Source organism: Solanum verrucosum, unplaced genomic scaffold, assembly GCF_900185275.1.
Source record: "Solanum verrucosum unplaced genomic scaffold, falcon-dt-bn FXZP01000253.1, whole genome shotgun sequence".
NCBI classification, from domain to species: Eukaryota; Viridiplantae; Streptophyta; class Magnoliopsida; order Solanales; family Solanaceae; genus Solanum; species Solanum verrucosum.
The window spans coordinates 3,235,146-3,254,128 of NW_026019984.1; the positions used below are offsets into that span (position 1 = coordinate 3,235,146).

Below are 18,983 nucleotides of genomic sequence, written 5' to 3' on the forward strand. Positions count from 1 at the left end.
AATATAGTAATATAAACAAAGACTAAGACAAAACAATGACTTAAATACTCAATGAGCCAAAAATCTAGGAGACTTTTTTGGCTATATTGGAGAAATGAGTATTAAAAAAAGATTGAACTTATCCTTTAGAGGAAAAAAGAAAATGATTTCTACTTTTCTAGTTAGTAGATGGTGAAAATGACATGATATAACTTTTTTCTTTTTTGGTTGTTTCCTATAAATCAGATTAAATCAAGCTCATACAAAATGTAAGGACACAAGTAACTAACTAAATTGGAGATTTAAATGTTACTTCGGTTGATAATGTTGTTTAGACTCTTAAAAAATGTCATTATGTGAGTGTTGCGTCCTTCAAAAGTAGTACATTTTTTAAAGATTCGACATATTGTTCAGACTCTTTAAAAATGTCACAATGTGTGTTTCGCATCCTCCAGAAGTAGTGCATTTTTGAAAAATTTGACACACACACATATATATATATAACTGCATTTTTGAAGAGTTTGAATAACATAAGCTTTGACATGAACTTCTTGGGTTATTGATTGTGTTTTCCTTTTCTTTTTTTTTAAAGCGGAATATATAATAGGAAAAGAAGTTAATTTTTTGTTCTTTAAATTCTGTTTATTTGTGGTAAAACATTAAAGTTCCATAACTAATATTGGATTTGCTAATACAAGTAATTTTTCCTAGTTCAAATCCATTAATATATGAATAAAAAAATTGTCACTGTTGATTGACTAATGACATACTAAGCAATTTCCTAATTATTATATACTCAAGTAACAACAATTATCTACACATCCAAAATATATATATATATATTTTATTTTATTTTTGCTATATATAAAAAGAGGATATGATTGTATGATTTGTTAATGCACTTTGAACTAAAATGAAAGGTGAAGGTCGGATGCCATCATGCCACTACATAAAAGGAATTTGATATAACAATAACAACTTGTGACGGAGATAGAAGTTTTACTAAAAAAATATATATATTAGAAAAAGTTGAGAAGATTCAATATATTATATGTATAATTAAAAAAACTAACTATAAATCTATATATTATGTGCGAGTTAAAACCTCCCTAGTGAATTCGAGATCTCAAAGAGTCATGATTCATTATATTTGATGATATTGCTGGTACTCTTTTAAAATATTAGGAAAAAAATTATATTTACTCTTTTATGATGGAAAAAAGAATTAATTTTATCCTCCGTTATATTTTTCATTTAAAAATATCTCATTATACTATATTGATTCAAATATATCACACTTTTGTTATGACGATCAAAAGTGGATACTCTATCTCATGTGATGCTGATATTTTAATAAGATGATCAGATAAACATCGTGTGATATGCAACGTCACTTGTCCAAATCTATTTTATCTTTCACCAACTCTAATGGAAGAAAGGTATATTCGAGCCACTTTTAGTAATATTGAGTATTTTTTTTCTTTTAACAAAAAGTACAATATAGAATAGAAGTGATTTTTTTATACCAATGAGAAACAAATATAACCTTTTTCCAAAACACCATTAAGTATGTAGTTTTTGAAAATTTAATATCGATAAATATCATTTTTAAAGGTCAACGAAATGATGGTATAAGTCCTAACATCTTTATATATCAATGTATATCTTGTTTCTAGGAGCAGATCTAAGAGTAAAGAGATCGTCAGGATATTCATTTGAATTAAATTAACAAAATATTATATTTGTTATATAAGATGATTTATCTATAGAGAGCTAGAATTTGAATCTCTAAACATAAATTAAAAATTAACTCACTTATTTATTATATTTTAAAAATAAATTAATAAAATTTCTGATCATGTCACTCGAATATAATTAGCATTTAGAAATAGTCAAAAGTTGCATGTGAAAGAGGTCACATGATACATAAAAATCTCAAATGTGAATTGGAAAAGCAATAATGACTAAGGAGACTTGTTGACAAAATATCAAAAACTCACTTACCAAAAACATTCATGTGATATACAATAATGCAAGGACAAAGACAGAAAAAAGTAAAATCCACTAGAGAATATTTAATCCCTTTTCTCATGACTATTTATTTGTTCTATTTAGATTAAAGTTTTATATTAAAATAATTTGAGTAGCAACATACTTACTATATACATAATTTAGAGATAATTATCTCCAACTTTAGTAAGAAAAATAATTAACCTTCATCCCAAGTAAATTTGATGGGGTTCACAAGCTATAAAGTTCCAAATTTCATGAGTCGTTCTTTTGTTTTGAACTTCTCCAGATTTCACTACTGGAATTCGAATGATGGATAAGTGAAATCCAAGAAATAACTCATCGTTTTTTGAAACTTCTTTATCTGAATGAGCAAGAAAAGTGAGTCGATCTCTCTTTATTTGGGGATCGAAAATGTGGGGTTTAAAAAATTGCTGAAGTTTCGTACCCAATTAATCATTTCAAAGAGTGGCTAAAAACTTAAAGCAGACCCAAAAACTGGCCATCCCACTTAATTTTCACACATTTCTGGTTGATTTTGGGCTTAAGGGCCATAGAAATTCTTCAGAATTACCTTTGGGCTTTTCATTACAAATAGAAAATAAGTTTAGATTATGGGTGTGTTTGGTATAAAAGAAGAAAATAAGAGAGTTACTTATTTTTTGTGTTCGATTTATAAGTAATTTTTTTTTGTCCTAAGAATATTTAGATGTTATATAAGAAACACTATGAGGTGGAAAGTGGGAGTTTGATGATGAGGTATTGAAGGTGAAAGGTCACTTAAGGAACTTGTTTACACGGTTTTTATTAGAAAAATCTTTTTTTATTTTTTTTTATTTTTAAGAAATTCGTTTACCTACAGAAAATATTTAAATTAACCAACATGAAAAAATATTCTCTTTTGTACCAAAACACACATGAGATTACTAGACGCATTTTGGGTGAAAAAAATGTAAATTTGCATTTAGATGAAAATTCATGCATTTAATTGCACGATTTTCCTTCAAATGAGTTGACCTTAATTTTTATCTTAGAACTTGAATTCATGTATAGCGTACATATGTTTCTCAATAGTGCGTGACATACTAGTAGGATATTATGATGCGAAATATAAACTTATGTCCGTTATCTCGAAGAACAAAGATTAAAGATGCAAATGACCCAAATTCATGAGGTACTTTAGGCCCAAACATGAAAAATGACTTTCAACATTTTCTTTAAATAATAGTGAGGTCCAAGAAACAAATAGTGATGATCCACTTAAATAGTTGGGATTGTTATACTACTCACTAATATTCTTTTAAATTTTAATATATAATCAGTGTCCATATATTATACACTTATTTAACTGGTATACATATTGTCCACTATCCCATAACATTGTGGTGCAATTAGTTATTTTAAATTTCTAGAAATTTGATTCTTGTAGAAACTCTAAAGAAACACAAAATTGCTTTAAAAGGCTTTCAAGTGTTTGTTTTTTTTTCAATTCATGAAATGTTTGGAAAAGATATATCATAGACATATAATTTATCAAAGTTAATCTAACTCTAAAAATGTATTATAAATGTCGAAATATGGAACTTGGATAAATAATTTTTTCTTTATAGAAGTATCACATCAAGATATATTTATGCATGTAATTTCTACTCCAGATGATGTGATGTGAATTTTTTGTTTTCAAATGTGAAGCTCCCAAATTATATTATTTTAACAAAATAAGAATGTGAAAATTAAGAAGGAAATCACAAAGGAAATGATGATCATGTTGCTACATATGAAAAAATATCATGTTTTCTAAATTGATTTATTGTGTGAGTATATATAAGTGGTTGAATGATCGATAAATTAATTCGGATGAACGAGACAACTAACAAATTTGGTAATCGAACAATGAAAATAAGATAAAAATAGAAAAATATAATGTATTCGATTACTGCACGCAGACAACAAGAAAATTTAAATATAACACCCAAGAACTTAAATTTGTGTATAACAAGTTCATCAAATTTTGTTATACAATTTGGCATATTTTCCACCCTAGGTATATTTTTTATAAGGTATGTTCAAGGGTCCAAAACAAATCTTTCGGTAATTCGTGTTAGCAAAGAAGTAAATATGTAAGAACAATTAGCAATCTTTATAAGTATATATATAACATTGTTTGAACAATTAGCAATCTTTATAAGTATATATATAACATTGTTTGACCAATTCATATTTTAAACTGTATACTCCTTGTAATAATTTCAATGATATTTGACTTGTTTTTCTTTTGATATTAGAGAAATCATTAAGTCAATAATTAATTTAATACAAGTATCATAAATATCTAGGCAATGTGATTACACAATTCAAAACATGTCATTAGTTGTTTCCATTCAAGAAGGCAAGACTACTTGCAAAAATATTCTCTAACAAATAATTCATCACATGGCTTTCCTCTTTTAAGTTTTGAGTTTTCTTTTGTTAGGTAGAGGTAGCATTACATGTGCTAACACAGCTCACACTCCACATCCAGTAGGGTCTCTATATACACTGTCATATGCTCAATCATATGTCTCAAACCTAAAGGATTACTACTTTTTTTTCTCACCGTCTGATGTTTGATATTCATTTTACGTCGGATTGATTCTGCTCGAACGAAACGGAACATAGTCAATTAATAGAAGTATATCGCACTCATTTACATCTCGAAAATGTTCTGACACTACTTTTTTTTCTCACCGTCTGATGTTTGATATTCATTTTACGTCGGATTGATTCTGCTCGAACGAAACGGAACATAGTCAATTAATAGAAGTATATCGCACTCATTTACATCTCGAAAATGTTCTGACATAATTAGGACAGTTAAACCAACTCCCATACGTTATACGTAAATTAGGATAAATCAAATTTGTATTGTGTAAAACCTATGAAAGTGGAAACCACTTCCTATAAAGATATTTTGTTATTTCAGAACTCAAACTCAAGATCTAGAATTACAAATGAAGAAATGCAGTCTATATCATCACATAGTGTAAGGCTCGTAAAAGGAAAAATGATCTTTGCTTAAATTTTTTTTTATCTCGAAAACTTAAAATTGAGACTATTAATTAAAGATGAAAGAATCTTATCTGTTTTCTGGCTCATGATGATATACTATTATTGACTTAACATGAAGGGAAGGGAATCTACAAACCTTTCAATTGTCATATGGCTTATGATGACTTTTTAGAGTTTTGAGGGTACATAAAGGTCCCATTTCAATTTATGAGTTTCTCATGCTTTTTTCTTTCTTTCTTTCTTGGATAAGCCAAACCAATAAAATTGTGTTGTGATCAAATCCAATAATGTAATAAATTTATTTCTAATGCACAAAACTAATTTGTCCTAAATGTAATTTTTAATTATCATCGAGGATCGTGGCAGAGTTGAATTCTTCTTCTAAATCTTGATTAGAGGTTTTGGGTTAAAGTCTTGTAACGAAAAAAGAATCATGCTAAGAAACATTTTGTCTTTTCATAAGCTTTACGCAACACAAATTCGAATTAGTCAGACCAAAGTTTGTGAGAAACAAAAAAATAGTTCTTTAAAGTTTATAATTCCTTTGGAAGTCATTTCTCTACCACTACTTATAGCATGACTAATATTCCTTTAATTTTAACTAAACGTCTTGAGTTCAAGTCGAGAGAATAAAAAATCTTTCAGTGATGAAGGTTGTATATTCTTTAATAAATCTATTCAGTATGAATCAGATTAGTGGGACCTAGTTGACTTTAGAAAATCTAAAAGAAAAAATGAAGTCTTGAGATATTTTTGGCCTTTAGAAAATTAGAAAGGCATCACATTTAAAGTTAAACGTCTCAATTTAATATAAGTTGACCCCGTAAATAGACGTGAAATTGATCTATGTAACTCACACCAAAAAAAAGTAGGTCAATTGATTAATCCATTGAGTAATAATCAACAAGGTGATTACTCAATAATCAAAGTATAATATATATGATTACTAATATGATCAGAGTAATTATGTAGACCTAGGGCCTTGATGGGTTCATGATTTTGATTTCAACCTAAAAAAGTGTATATAATATGGTCCAGCAATCTGAAAAAGGGCAAAATGTGAGTTGAAATGAATAGGGCACATCAATGTTTTTAGGTTATTGTGCTTGTAGGGTATACATTTTGGACCTTGATATATAATATATAGTTTAAATTGTCATAAATGTGGACCATTCCTTTTAGCATATTTTTTTTTTTGGCATAGAAGCAACATTATGTATTTCTTTTCTCTTCACTTTCTTAGTTTCCAAGAAAAACAATGAATAATAATGTGGATAAGATATATAGATGATTGGAATTAGTGGCGGAGTCAGAATTCTTATCATTAAAAAATATTAAATAGAAAATACATTTTAAAAAAGAAGTTAAAAGAGATTCTAACATATTCATTTTTATTGATGTGTTTCCTATCAATTGTTTTTACTTAGTTTGTGAGGTCAAAATAATATTTTAAAAAAAGTTTTTCTTAATGAATTAACTTATGTAACATAATTTAATTATTTGATAGTACAACAATTTTTGTTAACAAGTGACTCCTCTTTTTGGTGATTCTTCTATTAATTATATTAATTAAGATCAATCTAAGAAACATAAGTTGAAAAAGTATTAAAACTAGCTCTTATAGTGTTATTATTATTGGATAAGTTGAAAAGTGATGTACACATACCATATTAAATTTTACTACTACTTTGTACAATGCTATTGAATTTATTAAATTGACAACTACCTAATTTTTCCGAATTTCCACTCTTATATTGATGAGCATCTTACTTTTTTGGTTTTGTAGTACAAATGGTTTTCAAATATAATAATTTTGGCATGTAGTTTGTTAGTACAAAATTAAATTCCAACTCCAACTATTTTCAAAACAATATATATACATATATATATATATATATAAATATATATTGCCAAATAATATAATAAAATGAGAGTTGTTAGACTTCACTTATGAGATCACAATGAATAGAATATTGTTCTTGTAGTTTTTCTTCATTTAAATGTGTGAATTAAACTATTTATTTTCTTTTCTCATCACTTACGAGTCTACTATCAAATGAATGATCACTATAAATCAAGAATTCACTTTATTCGTTATTAATTGAATTACTATTAATTTGTGATTCAATTCAATTTTCGCTCAGATTTTCTCTTCTTTTTTTTACTAATGAATAAATCTCTTTACTTTTTTTGCAAAAAGAGAGAGGTTAAAAACACATGCACACACAAATAAATTAGATCAATACTCTTGTATGATTAGTTTGCTACATGATTATGTATCATCAATATTAATATAGCTCAACTACTCTGTGCGATGGTTGGATAATAAGTCTCTTTTATCTTTAATAAGAGAATTTGAAAAAAAAAATCTATTAGAGTGCAACTTTTTTTAAAATGAACTTTATACAATGAGATCCAAATTATCGAGGCCTTAATGTAAGTATCAAATATAATTAAGGTATGATACACCAAGCATAGACGCATAATCGCGTATTTTAATATAAGAATTAATGACTGAATCAATGACTTAAAATGTTTGTTACTGATTTTATTAAAGATTAGTTGACATAACTACTTTTCATATATCCCTAAACATAAGGTAACTTGCCTAGGCTACTAGTAGCTTACTACTACTAGCAACTAATTAAATTAATCAATTAAATAAGAAGTTATGGACCAAATCTACTTTAGAAGTTTCCTTAATCTCTAAGTGAATACATGAAAGAGACATGGCTTCAACTAAGATAACAATATATTTATTAAATTTAAAGTTTAGTTACGTCACGTATATTACCTAATTCCAGTTGTTTATTGTATTTGTTAGGCACTAAATTAAAAATGACGGTAGATTGATAAGTATTTCTGTATATATTTTCAATAAGAAGATTTGAATTAAAGTTTTAGATATAACATCGCTTATAATATGAATATGCGGAATGCTTTACCTTCTAAAATAAAATATTTCTATACAAATTCAGATAAGTTGAGCTCCAAAACAGGTACTAAATTAAACATCAAGGAGGAAATTAGAAAAAATTGTACATAGTTGTTAGGCATCAAATTAAAGTTGTGATGGATTAATAAGTACTTTTTTTAAAATTCTTGATCAGATATTTTGAGTTCAAATTTTAGGTGTAAAGTCGCTTATGATATAGTGTTTTGCCTCTCAGAATGAAACTTTTCAATTCGAATTTAAATTAATTGAACCTTAAAATTAAATGAATAAGAAGTCAAAGAAAATTGTATTTGTTAGGCACCATAATTAGTTGTGCTAGACGATAATCTAATGCACCAATGGACAATTAACTATGATGATAATCCAATGCACAAGTAGCGTAATTTTATTAATTTTCTTAAAGGATAATGCATATCCTTGTTCCAATAATTAATCATTATATTTCCCATTATAATCATTCAATTTTTTCATAATAAGATATGAGAAACTAATTTTTACCCTCTATTTTATGTGTTATATATTCATCTAATATTAGAGATAGCAGTAATTCGAATTTACGCATTATAAAATTTATTAAAGATATTTAAAAAACATTTGGTATCAAAAGTTTGTTTTATAAAATTTAAATGTAAAATCTCTAATTAAGGAAAAAGTTCTATTTATCTCAGTGTATTCATAGGGACACCTCTTTCTCCATTTTTTTTTGTGTGCCCGCTTGTATTTGTATTTTTAACTATTTCATATTTAGAATTACTTTTTTATGTTGTGTACTCGTTAACGAACAAACACTATCAATATGGATTGTGGTGCAGTGATGGAACTGTTTCACCCTTAATCAGAGGTTTCGTTTGAAACGTGAGAAACACTATATACACATTAATTTTACGTTGAACAATAATGCTATTGAATTTATTATCAAATTAATGTCTGCCTAATTTTTCTCTACTTTCACTCTTATATTTATGAACATTTTACTTTTCTTGTTGTACATCTATCTATACACCTCTTTTCTCATGTAGTAATTGAGCAATATTGAAGCATTGGCAGATTCAGAGAGTAACATATGAATTGACGATAATTTAATAATAAATCTTATATACATAAGAAAATATTTAGTAAACGTAGATAATATTTGATTATCAACTCAGTTATTATAAAAATTTATAAATTTCAAATTTAGATTGATCTTGCTTTTTTAAAGGCATAATATATTAATGCACCTTTTAACTCGACTTCAGTTGACATATATGTCCTTCAATTTTGGGTGTGCACAAGGTGGGTACTTAAACGTGTGTAGAATTAAACGAATAGACACATATATCCTACGTGACATAATATACATAGGACGTCACGTAAGATGTGAAATTGCCGTGTAGGACGTCACGTAAGACACACATGTCTATTTGTGTAACTTTATACAACTTTAAGTGCTAATTACTTATGTACCGTCAAAATTGAAAAGCATAATTATCAACTAAGACCAAGTTAAAATGCATATTTATATGTTATGTATTATTCAAATGTCGAATTTCTTCCATTACCATACGGGGTACCACTCTACTCCCCCCTAAAGAAAAGATTAGGAAAGTACAAACAAAAAAATTATATACTATAGTATTATCAAATCACAATCTGATCATGTACTGATTAAAAATAATTTTATCGTTATTCCATAATTTTCTTCCAAACACATAAAAGATCATGCGGAAAAGAATAAGAAGCGTGGCGTAGGAGACAAATATGGAGGCCAAAAAGGTTCAAAAAAATTGCCTTAAAAACAGTGTTACTTTTGTTGGGACTAAAAATATTACCTTTTGGTCAGTATTCTTGTTTGATTTCATTCTACAACCAAGAAAATAACAAAAATAATTCTTTATGTTTTGAGTATGATTTAAGAAAAATGATATATTTTTAAAAACTCCCTTTTCAACCTTATTATCTGATTCAAGACTCGATTCCTGATCTCAATCAATTACTCAGGGATCAACCATGACCCCAACCCTAAACTAGACTTTCGACCTCAATTCGAGATCCGGCTCCTAATTCTGATACAGCCTCAACTCAAACCCAAAGTATGATCCTAATCCAGAATTAAACTCTCAATCTGAAACTCAACTCTCGATGCAGTACCTAACTTCTATCTGACCAAGATCCAATTCCCTACCCCCGACCTTGAGCCTGACTATCAACTCCTGATTCCTGATTCTAGTTTAGGACCCGACTACTTGACTCCTGATCCCAACTCGAGCTCAAGGTCGGACCCTGGTTCAGAATATGGACTTCTATCTCAATTTAGGATCATTGGTCACAGTTAGGTTCAAGTTAGTGTCGATTCCTAATCATGACTAGAATCGATTGTAGAATTCCGAATTAAAGGTTACGTCGAGGATCAAGCTCTTAGGCAAGGTTAAGTTCAAGGTCGTGTCTCCAATCAGTGCTAGGGTCAGAATTGTGTCCTTGGTATGAGGTCATTTGTGTAATAACAATAGAAATTATATATAAATCACTTTTATAAGAAGGAATATATCAAATTCTAAATTGCAAAAATTAAGGAATATATCCTTAAATTAAAATTGTTCACTACTTTTGGACTATTTTGAACTTACCTTGAAATAGAAAGGATTATTTTTGTAATATTGTAACCCGTGACCAGTTTAATAATTGAATAGTAGTACAAGTTCACTGTCTTTTCTAATGTTTCTACATTAATTAAAAATACAAACATTAAAGTTTCTGACACATCCCCGCTGTCTCCTTGCTGGTCCACTTTATGTTTTCTCGAGTAAAGTAAAATAAATTTTAGTGCATGATAAAAAATATTTCGAACGGTAAGTACCAACTTGACGATATAATAGTGAGACTCTTTTTGAGAGACGTTCGATAATTCAATTCAAGTATGTATGATTTTGAGTAGAAAGAAGAAAACAAAGGAATTGTACAGCAAAGCATAAGCATCCTGTTTCTTCAAATTTCTCTCCAAATTAATAAAATAATATTCCTTTTCACATGTACATCAATAACAAGCTCCTGTCTAACCCATGCCGTCCCGCCAACTCAGCACACCGAGACCCCCGCTTTCCTTACGATTCTTGACATTCGATAACAAGGTGAACGTTCAGATAGTCAATTTATCCGAAATCCGCATATACATTGTCTAGCTGTTTCCCACATTTACACATTTTTTCTTAGCTGGCATAAGAATCTATCCAACCAAAACCACAACACGTGTCGTGATCTCATTCGCTCAAAACCCTTGACCTGTGATGGGACCTACTCAATTTTTCCGTCAAGGCATGCAAAACCTGCCACGTGGCATCACCCTCTACCGTCCGATCATGAAAAAGTAGGGCCCTTGAAATTCTTGGGTCCCACAACTTCTGTTGTATTGTGCTCAGATTGGTTGCTGCCACGTTCTCGAGAATCGTGCCAAGTTTTCCGACGTCTTTCTCCGCCACCGTGACGGAGATTTCCGACCACGGCACGGCGGAGGAGAACGGCAGATCAATGCCGTCGGCGATGATCACCGGCACGCAGCCTAAAACAACTGATTCAACTAATCTCGGACTCCACGGAGCCCATCCTAACGGACATAAACAAAACGTTGATCGTAAAATTTCCGATTGATAACCGATAAACCGATGACGTCTTAGGTAAAATCTCCGATCATTCCCATATTTTTTCAATATAACAGTACGGACTTTCCTGCAAAAAAAAAGTAAGGGTTATTTTCGTCTTTTCATTAAAAATTCTCTAGAATTAAACAGTTTAATTTTAACAAAACTTACTTGCTGTAAAAACGTCCGCTGACATTTTTTGGGTGGACTTCCATTTTACCCCTAAAAAACGCAAAAATATCACGGCGGCCATTAACGTCCGACGTAGCTAGTGTTTTCCGTACACTTTCCGGTGAAATATACGGCGGAATTACTATATGCTCTGCTTTTTGACATGGGTGATCGTATTTAACACCAAATGTTTGTAATATAATCGATTTTCTCAAAAACTCCGGTACTCCATCTGCCATAGCAACATCTTCCTGCAATTAAAATCACATAGATATTCAAAACTCTATCGGGTTTTGATTCAGAATTTGAAAAAAAAATCAATCTTTTGAACTTACCAATGTGTGAAAACAAGACCCAAAATCATGAGAAGCAACGAAGATATGGTCAGAACCTGAACTTCGATTCCAGAAAGTAAATTCCGATGAAATAAGCTTAATAGCTGAAGAAATTAAAGAACGAGCATGTCCAATAGCAGGGAATCCATTAACAGTGCTGAAATTACACGATACGTAAACAGGGACAAAGAAAAAATCAGCTTCATATGGATCAAATGTTCGAACATCGCTGTTTAACAGAGCTTTATGTATGGCTACTTCAGATGCAAATAAATGGTTACTACATCTTTCGTTTGATAACCAATCGCTATTGTATTTACTTGGCAAATCGTAAACGTAAATCTTCAATCCATTCAACGAATCTGAAACTGAAAAAAACACAACAAAGATAAGATAAATGTAAGGTAAGCAATAACAAAAAAAAATTAATAAAATTAAAATCTTTACCTCGATGGTTTTGAGTTTCAGGATATTCAATAAGAGCACGAGAAGCTTTAGAATATTGAGGAACGGTGGTTTTAGAAATGGTATTAGGTTTATGATTGAATAGAAACGAAGCGAAAAAATAAAAAGAAAGTGAAAACCAAAGAACCCATTTGAAATATCTGTAACAAAACAATCCTCTGTTTCTATTTCCGCCATTGTTGTGGTTTAAAAGCTTCATTCTTACATAAAAACCTCTGTTTTTGCTCTGTTTTTTGGGTTCTATCATCTTTTAAAAAAAAACCTTTAAAGAGGATGAAATAGGGGTTTTCGTTCTTGGTGAATAAAAAAACAGGGGATTGATGAATGATAAAGACTTGTGTTTGTTAAGAGTTCGTTTTAGCTTGAAGAATAAATTTAACACCTAATTTGTTGCTGATTCTTCAAGAAAATGCTAATTTTGTAATGGGGTTTGGTTGAGTTTTGTTTTCCCAATGTAAAAAAATAATAAATCATGAAGGTCATGAAGTTGCAGAGATGAGAGAGAAAATGAGGAGAGAGACAGAGAGAAAGGGTTACAGAAAGGTCACATTGTGTTGTAAATGGAGCAGAATGAATAGCGCCATTGTTCATGGTTTCGAAGGTGGATTTTAATATATTTTATAAAGTTTAATTATGAAAAAAAAACTAAAAAAATTGATGGTATATCGGAAATAGTATTTCTACTTTATAAAGATAGAGATAAGATCTGTGTATATAATAACTCGTGAATAATTAATATAATTTCGTGTGGAAGTGTAATTTTTACAAGTTGGAAACATTAAATATGATTAACGGATACATCACGGTCGTTTTTAATTAGAGATACAAAGTATTTATATAAAACATAAAAAGAAACTTTTTTTTCGGATTTTACTCATAGAACTTTATCGGGATACGTTGTTGTAATTGTTGTTATGCATCACATTCTTTTTAAATGTCACTTGTAAGACTATATTAGGTATGTTGTTGTTGTTGCTATTGTAGTTGAGTCTTGATTAAATTCGAACTTTTTCTAGTGCAAAAATTAATACTAAATACTGAGTTAATACATTTTTTTATTTAATCTCAAATTTAAAGTAAATACTAAATATTGAGTGATACTAAATAAGAGAGTTATCTTTGATATGAAAAACAACTTATTCATTAAGTTAGATTTTCTAATACGAAAATAATTAACGCCTTATTTATAAGATGAAAGATTAAATACTTTGTTTAGTAGATAAGTATTGATAAGTGAAGTTATTTGTGATCTCATTAATTTTACCACTTTTATAAAGTTTGGAATTAATGCTAAATTCTTGATAAAATCCTATTTTAAATAGTTGGACGGTGAGATCTAGATTTGTGTATGACATATGAGCTTTGATTTGATTTAATATTTTAAATTTATTTTATAAATTAATTATTAATCTCAAAATATAAATTCAAAAATTTCGAATTCGAATAATCTTTACTTTGAATGTTTCTACATTCTAATTTGGTCAGAATTGTCAACTTGTTTCCTCGTGCATTTTACATGTAATATAAAGTGTGTGAAAATGTTATGTAAACCTTTTTATTCAAAGTCTAAATTCAAGGGCTTTGAAAAATTATTCGTCATATTTTCTAAATTTTAGTCTAAAGTCTAGTTCTAAATTCGTCATATTTTCTAAAACAAACAAAGAAACTTCTAAAATGTGTTCAATTTATATCAACAATCAACGTGAATAATTCATTTTATTGTAGATAAAAGTGATTTATTTAATTCAGGGTGTGATATAGTCGTTAATGAAGTTGGTTGCTCGTATTCAAATTTCAGAAACAAAAATATTATGTGATTTCTTTTAACTTGTTCGAAATGTTGATGAGTTATCTGATATATATTGCTGGTAAGAGGTAACTAATATTCCGTAAAATTAATCAAGATACACATAAGCAGATAGTAACACCACAATTATATATATATTTTAAAAGCGATCTATTCAAACTATATGTGATAGTAACACCACAATTATATATATATTTTAAAAGCGATCTATTCAAACTATATGTGAAAAGTGTGTATGATGTTGTCAACCATTCAAGAAATTATTTTTTTAATTATAATTATATCTTCTTGATATATTATTATGTGACTAGCTTTGAAGTACTTACTTTTTGTTATACAAATAAATAAAATAACCATATAAAGTTTTTGAATATATTTTTTTCAACATCAAAGTTGAAACAAATGAGTACCAATTGATATATTTGTTACTTATTTTTTAAGGCAAGGAGTATTAAGTACTACTTACTTCACCTCATTTAAACATATTTATGTGGTTAGGTTTGAGATACTTAATTATTTTTCCTTATTCGATACAGATTGAAAATTTTAACTAATTTTAATTTATATCGCCCAAGTCATATTAAAAAAGTGTTTTTCGATCGTAATTCATTTTTAAATTTAAAGATTTAAATTCAAAGTTTATTATTTAAAATAATAGAATTTTACAATCATACCACAACTCAAAGCTGAAGGACTTATAAAATCTAGCAATTTTCTTTAAGTGTGTGAAAAGGGGTACAGACTTATTTGAGAGACAAACAAGTCAGCTTTTTAAATATTTTTTTAATTTTATATTTAAAATATTGTACTTAAAAAAGTAGATATAATTCCATACCCAGAGACAGTGCACATGAGAAGAGAGGGCAGCTATCAACTATGGTTATGATGGAATCGTAAATATTCTTACATTCTTAAAGTCTTAGATTTAAACTTTTCTAGGTATAGAGTCTCATTCTTATTCAAAGGTCTCAAATTTGAGTCTCCCTAAGTATGGAATCACCTCTATTAGGAAGTATTTTATTCCCAATATGAGATTTGTCATCACAAATTTATTGCTTAAATTTTAATTTTTAGGAGTAGTTGTTGTCTTATAGGTTGTCCAGAATTAGTGGTATTTTTCATATTACCAAAGTTATTTTTGATGAACATATTTTTCGTCAAAAGAAGAAATATGACATTATTCATTTATTGAGACATTTTTCATATATTTTTAATTTTTAATTTTATATTACTTACTTTAATAAAAATTAGGATATTATTATTAGTCTCTCGTCAAAAATCTCTTCCATTTGTTAATATTAATTTATTATTTCAGAAAATACATATTTCATTCACTAATTAATTATTAAAAAATAAATTCTTATAAGTCGCAACTTAAACATTTTATATTTTCTATGGAGGCACTATTTAATGTAATATTTATTATTATTTTCATTGACTATCCATGATTAATAGCTATTAATCGTCTTTAATTTGTTTGTTATTTACTTCCTTATTGCATATGTTACTTTGTAGTTTAGTAACATAATTATCTCTTGATAAGTACTTACTCCTCATTATTGGTATTATTAATAATCTCATGAACTTTTATTACTGACATTAATATTGGTACTTCAATTGGAGCTTCCATGGCCATAAACAAACAAAGACATAATATTTTTCTATGTAACGTTTAGTCTTCGTCTTCATGAAGCGGCTCTTTCATGCTTATGAATATTCCGGTGTCCTCAAAAAACTTGAAAAGTGCAAAATTTGCAAGAACAATAGAGGCAACTAGGAAAAAATACGTACCAAGAGAGACATTTCTAACTCTAAATCCTAGCTTATGCCTTTATAAAAGGTATTATATTCCCTTAAAGAAGCATCTCGAATAATCTGCAAATTCTTGGAATAATAAAGAGATCAAATTCAAATCATCCTACTTCGATAAATACGCCACTATAATGGCCCTCAAATCATGGATAGATCTTATGAGAAAAAATTCAATGGAGGAACAGAATTATACCCGCACTATTGATTTATCAATAAAATAATTAAGTTTCTTCAAGTTTTGCTTGTGGTTAATTTATTTTTCATATGTTTAATATTTGTTGCAAACATCTTTAACACGCCTCAAGCTATGAGAATAAATTACAATTTCTATGACAAGAAATTAAGTTACCAACAATAAAATTATTTAAAAAACCAAAGAGGTTCAATTTATTTTTTTATAAAATTGAATTGTATCTTATCAAACATTAAATCATAGCAACACTTAGATCTCAAAAACATTACACTTCTAAATAACAAGAATTGCGTAATTTTCATTAGCATAATTATTATCACCTAATATTTAGCAAATAAGCAACTGATTTTTTTTCTTTCTCATAACGTTTATTTGCTTTAGTTATGTGCATTTAAAATTATAAACCAAATAACATGATATTACTGATGTAGAATTAAATACGTAAATAATTTAGCTCTTAACCGGTTATCAAATAATTGATAATTAAGGACAGAGGTGATGTTAAAGAAAATATTCGTATCTTTTTTTTCTTCTTCTTTTTTGCTTCAATTTTATTCCTTGTCACGATAATGTTCTACACAGCATCAATAAATTCTCTCTGTATAAAGAACAACTTTAAGCTTAATAAAAAAAGTTCATCTTTGATTAATTAAAGTTTGAAGTGATAGTGGTATCAAGAATAATATAATTTAGGTACCTAAAAGTCGTAAAAGCATAAATAATAAAAGAAAAAGCTAATGTCTAAAATAAATCTTTTGTGCTTAAAAAATATGAGAATTCTAGAAAACGTATGTGTAACATAGTTTTATGTAGTAAAAATAAAATATGTTCAATATTGAAAATCTTTAAGGTCAAATTCATGAATTTGTCCTTAAACTTATCATTATATATATTTATACAAAAAAAAATCATTCAATTAATCGGATCGATCGAACATATAAAAACAAATTAAGAAAAGTTATCTTCTTTGTCTTATACAAAAATTGAATGTTTGTAGTGGAAAATAATATGATCAATTATTTATTGGAACAACTCATTCAAGGACGGTGAATTGTTCTGGATAAACATTATCCTTTAAAATTAATTAATTACGTCTAATGGACTCAAAGAAATGAATTGAAAATAGACAACGACAATTAGTTGTCCATTTGCATATAATTAAATTATCATCAACCACAAATATATACATGATGCCAAACAAATACAATAAATTAACAATTAAAATTAATATTTAATAGGTGATTATCAATCATCAATCAATCATTACTAATAAGACCCTAAAAACATATACTTCTTCATTGTCTGCTTCATGTAGAAGATATCTGAATATCAATAAAAGACTAGACGTATGCATTTTTTTATTAACGTGCCTATTTCATGTCGAGGGTATTTCAATACTAATTATAAGAAGTAAACACCTCTTCATTGACGTGCTTATTCCATGCTTAGAGTATTTTTTGATGTTTCAAACATCTTTATTGACGTATCTGCTTCATGTGGTAAGTGTTTTTGAAACTTTATTATCTATGCTTTCAAGATGTTTTTTCGTTGATAATTTGATTCCACGCCAATAAAAAAATTTGTCTAATAGGTGAAATTCAACATTAATAAAATATTAATAACATCATTAAACATTTGTCTAATAATTAAAAAATATATCCTTTTTTTTAATTGACCAAAAAATGGAATATACGTGACGTAACTAAACTTCAAATTGGTAAATATATTATTGAGAATATTAGATATCTTAGTGAAAGTCTCTTTCATGCATTCACTTAGAGATTAAGGAAAACTTCTAAAGTAGATTTGGTCCACAACCTTTTACATTTTATTAAATTAAATTTTATAACCTAAGATAAGTTACAGTTTTTTTTTTATTTTATAGCCCTTATCCAAACACGTCTTCCAATTCTGGTTTAAATATCAAAAGTAGTGGTTGCTGTTAACTAATTTTAATTAAATACACATGACCACAGTAATAACCTATGGTAGTATATTAAATTAATTAATTATGGTATAAAATTTTGTACTTTTAAATAACAGTTTGTTATAAAAGGACTCTATATTTGAAGAATTTTGGTTATTACAATTACAATAACATCATATCTAGAGGAAGGTGATCTGTACACTTTATTTCTACCGTGTGAATCTTAAAAAGATTGTTTTCGATAGACTTCGACTCAAATAGACTATATCAAAATTAAATATGGAAAATAACAATAGATTATAAAAACTAGAACGACTATTGACTAACCTTTTGTCATAATCCTAGATTTTTGTGCGCACCCAAAGGGTAGCGGCTGCTGGTTTCCCTTGTTATAAAAAAAATAAAAATAAAATAATCCTAGATTTTTGTTATTAAATTATCCATAACATCTTTTACAACTTTGAAATTATTATAATAATAAAAATATGGATTGTTTCAGCAAGTTCCGACCTTAGCTCAGTTGGTAGAGCGGAGGACTGTAGTTGTTGCTGTTATCCTTAGGTCGCTGGTTCGAATCCGGCAGGTCGGATTATTTTTTCCTTTTTTTATTAGTTTTATTTTAAAAGTGAAGCTTGTGAATTCTTAATGTTAATTTATTAATTCAAA

The 18,983-nt window shown here is 28.2% G+C and overlaps 1 protein-coding gene and 1 non-coding gene across 2 annotated transcripts; one reads left to right on the forward strand and one right to left on the reverse strand.

Moving 5' to 3' along the window:
* Window positions 1–10,907: 10,907 nt before the first annotated feature.
* On the reverse strand, window positions 10,908–13,185 carry LOC125818199 (probable glucuronoxylan glucuronosyltransferase IRX7). Its single transcript, XM_049497743.1, has 4 exons — window positions 12,561–13,185; window positions 12,114–12,475; window positions 11,779–12,029; window positions 10,908–11,695 (listed from the first exon to the last, which is right to left on the reverse strand). The coding sequence occupies exons 1-4, from the start codon at window positions 12,823–12,825 to the stop codon at window positions 11,230–11,232; spliced, it is 1,344 nt and encodes a 447-aa protein (XP_049353700.1). The 5' UTR covers window positions 12,826–13,185; the 3' UTR covers window positions 10,908–11,229.
* Window positions 13,186–18,822: 5,637 nt separating this feature from the next.
* Window positions 18,823–18,906, forward strand: TRNAY-GUA (transfer RNA tyrosine (anticodon GUA)). The gene is given in 2 exon segments: window positions 18,823–18,859; window positions 18,871–18,906. It is a non-coding gene; the product is annotated as a tRNA-Tyr (tRNA).
* The last annotated feature ends 77 nt before the right edge of the window (window positions 18,907–18,983 follow it).

Coding starts and splice junctions, on each gene's coding strand:
- LOC125818199 (XM_049497743.1), bottom strand. CDS start 12,825: ATGATAGAACCCAAAAAACAGAGCAAAAACAGAGGTTTTTATGTAAGA. Junction 12,476..12,560: donor TGAAACTCAAAACCATCGAG/GTAAAGATTTTA, acceptor TTTCAGTTTCAG/ATTCGTTGAATGGATTGAAG. Junction 12,030..12,113: donor GGTCTTGTTTTCACACATTG/GTAAGTTCAAAA, acceptor TTTTAATTGCAG/GAAGATGTTGCTATGGCAGA.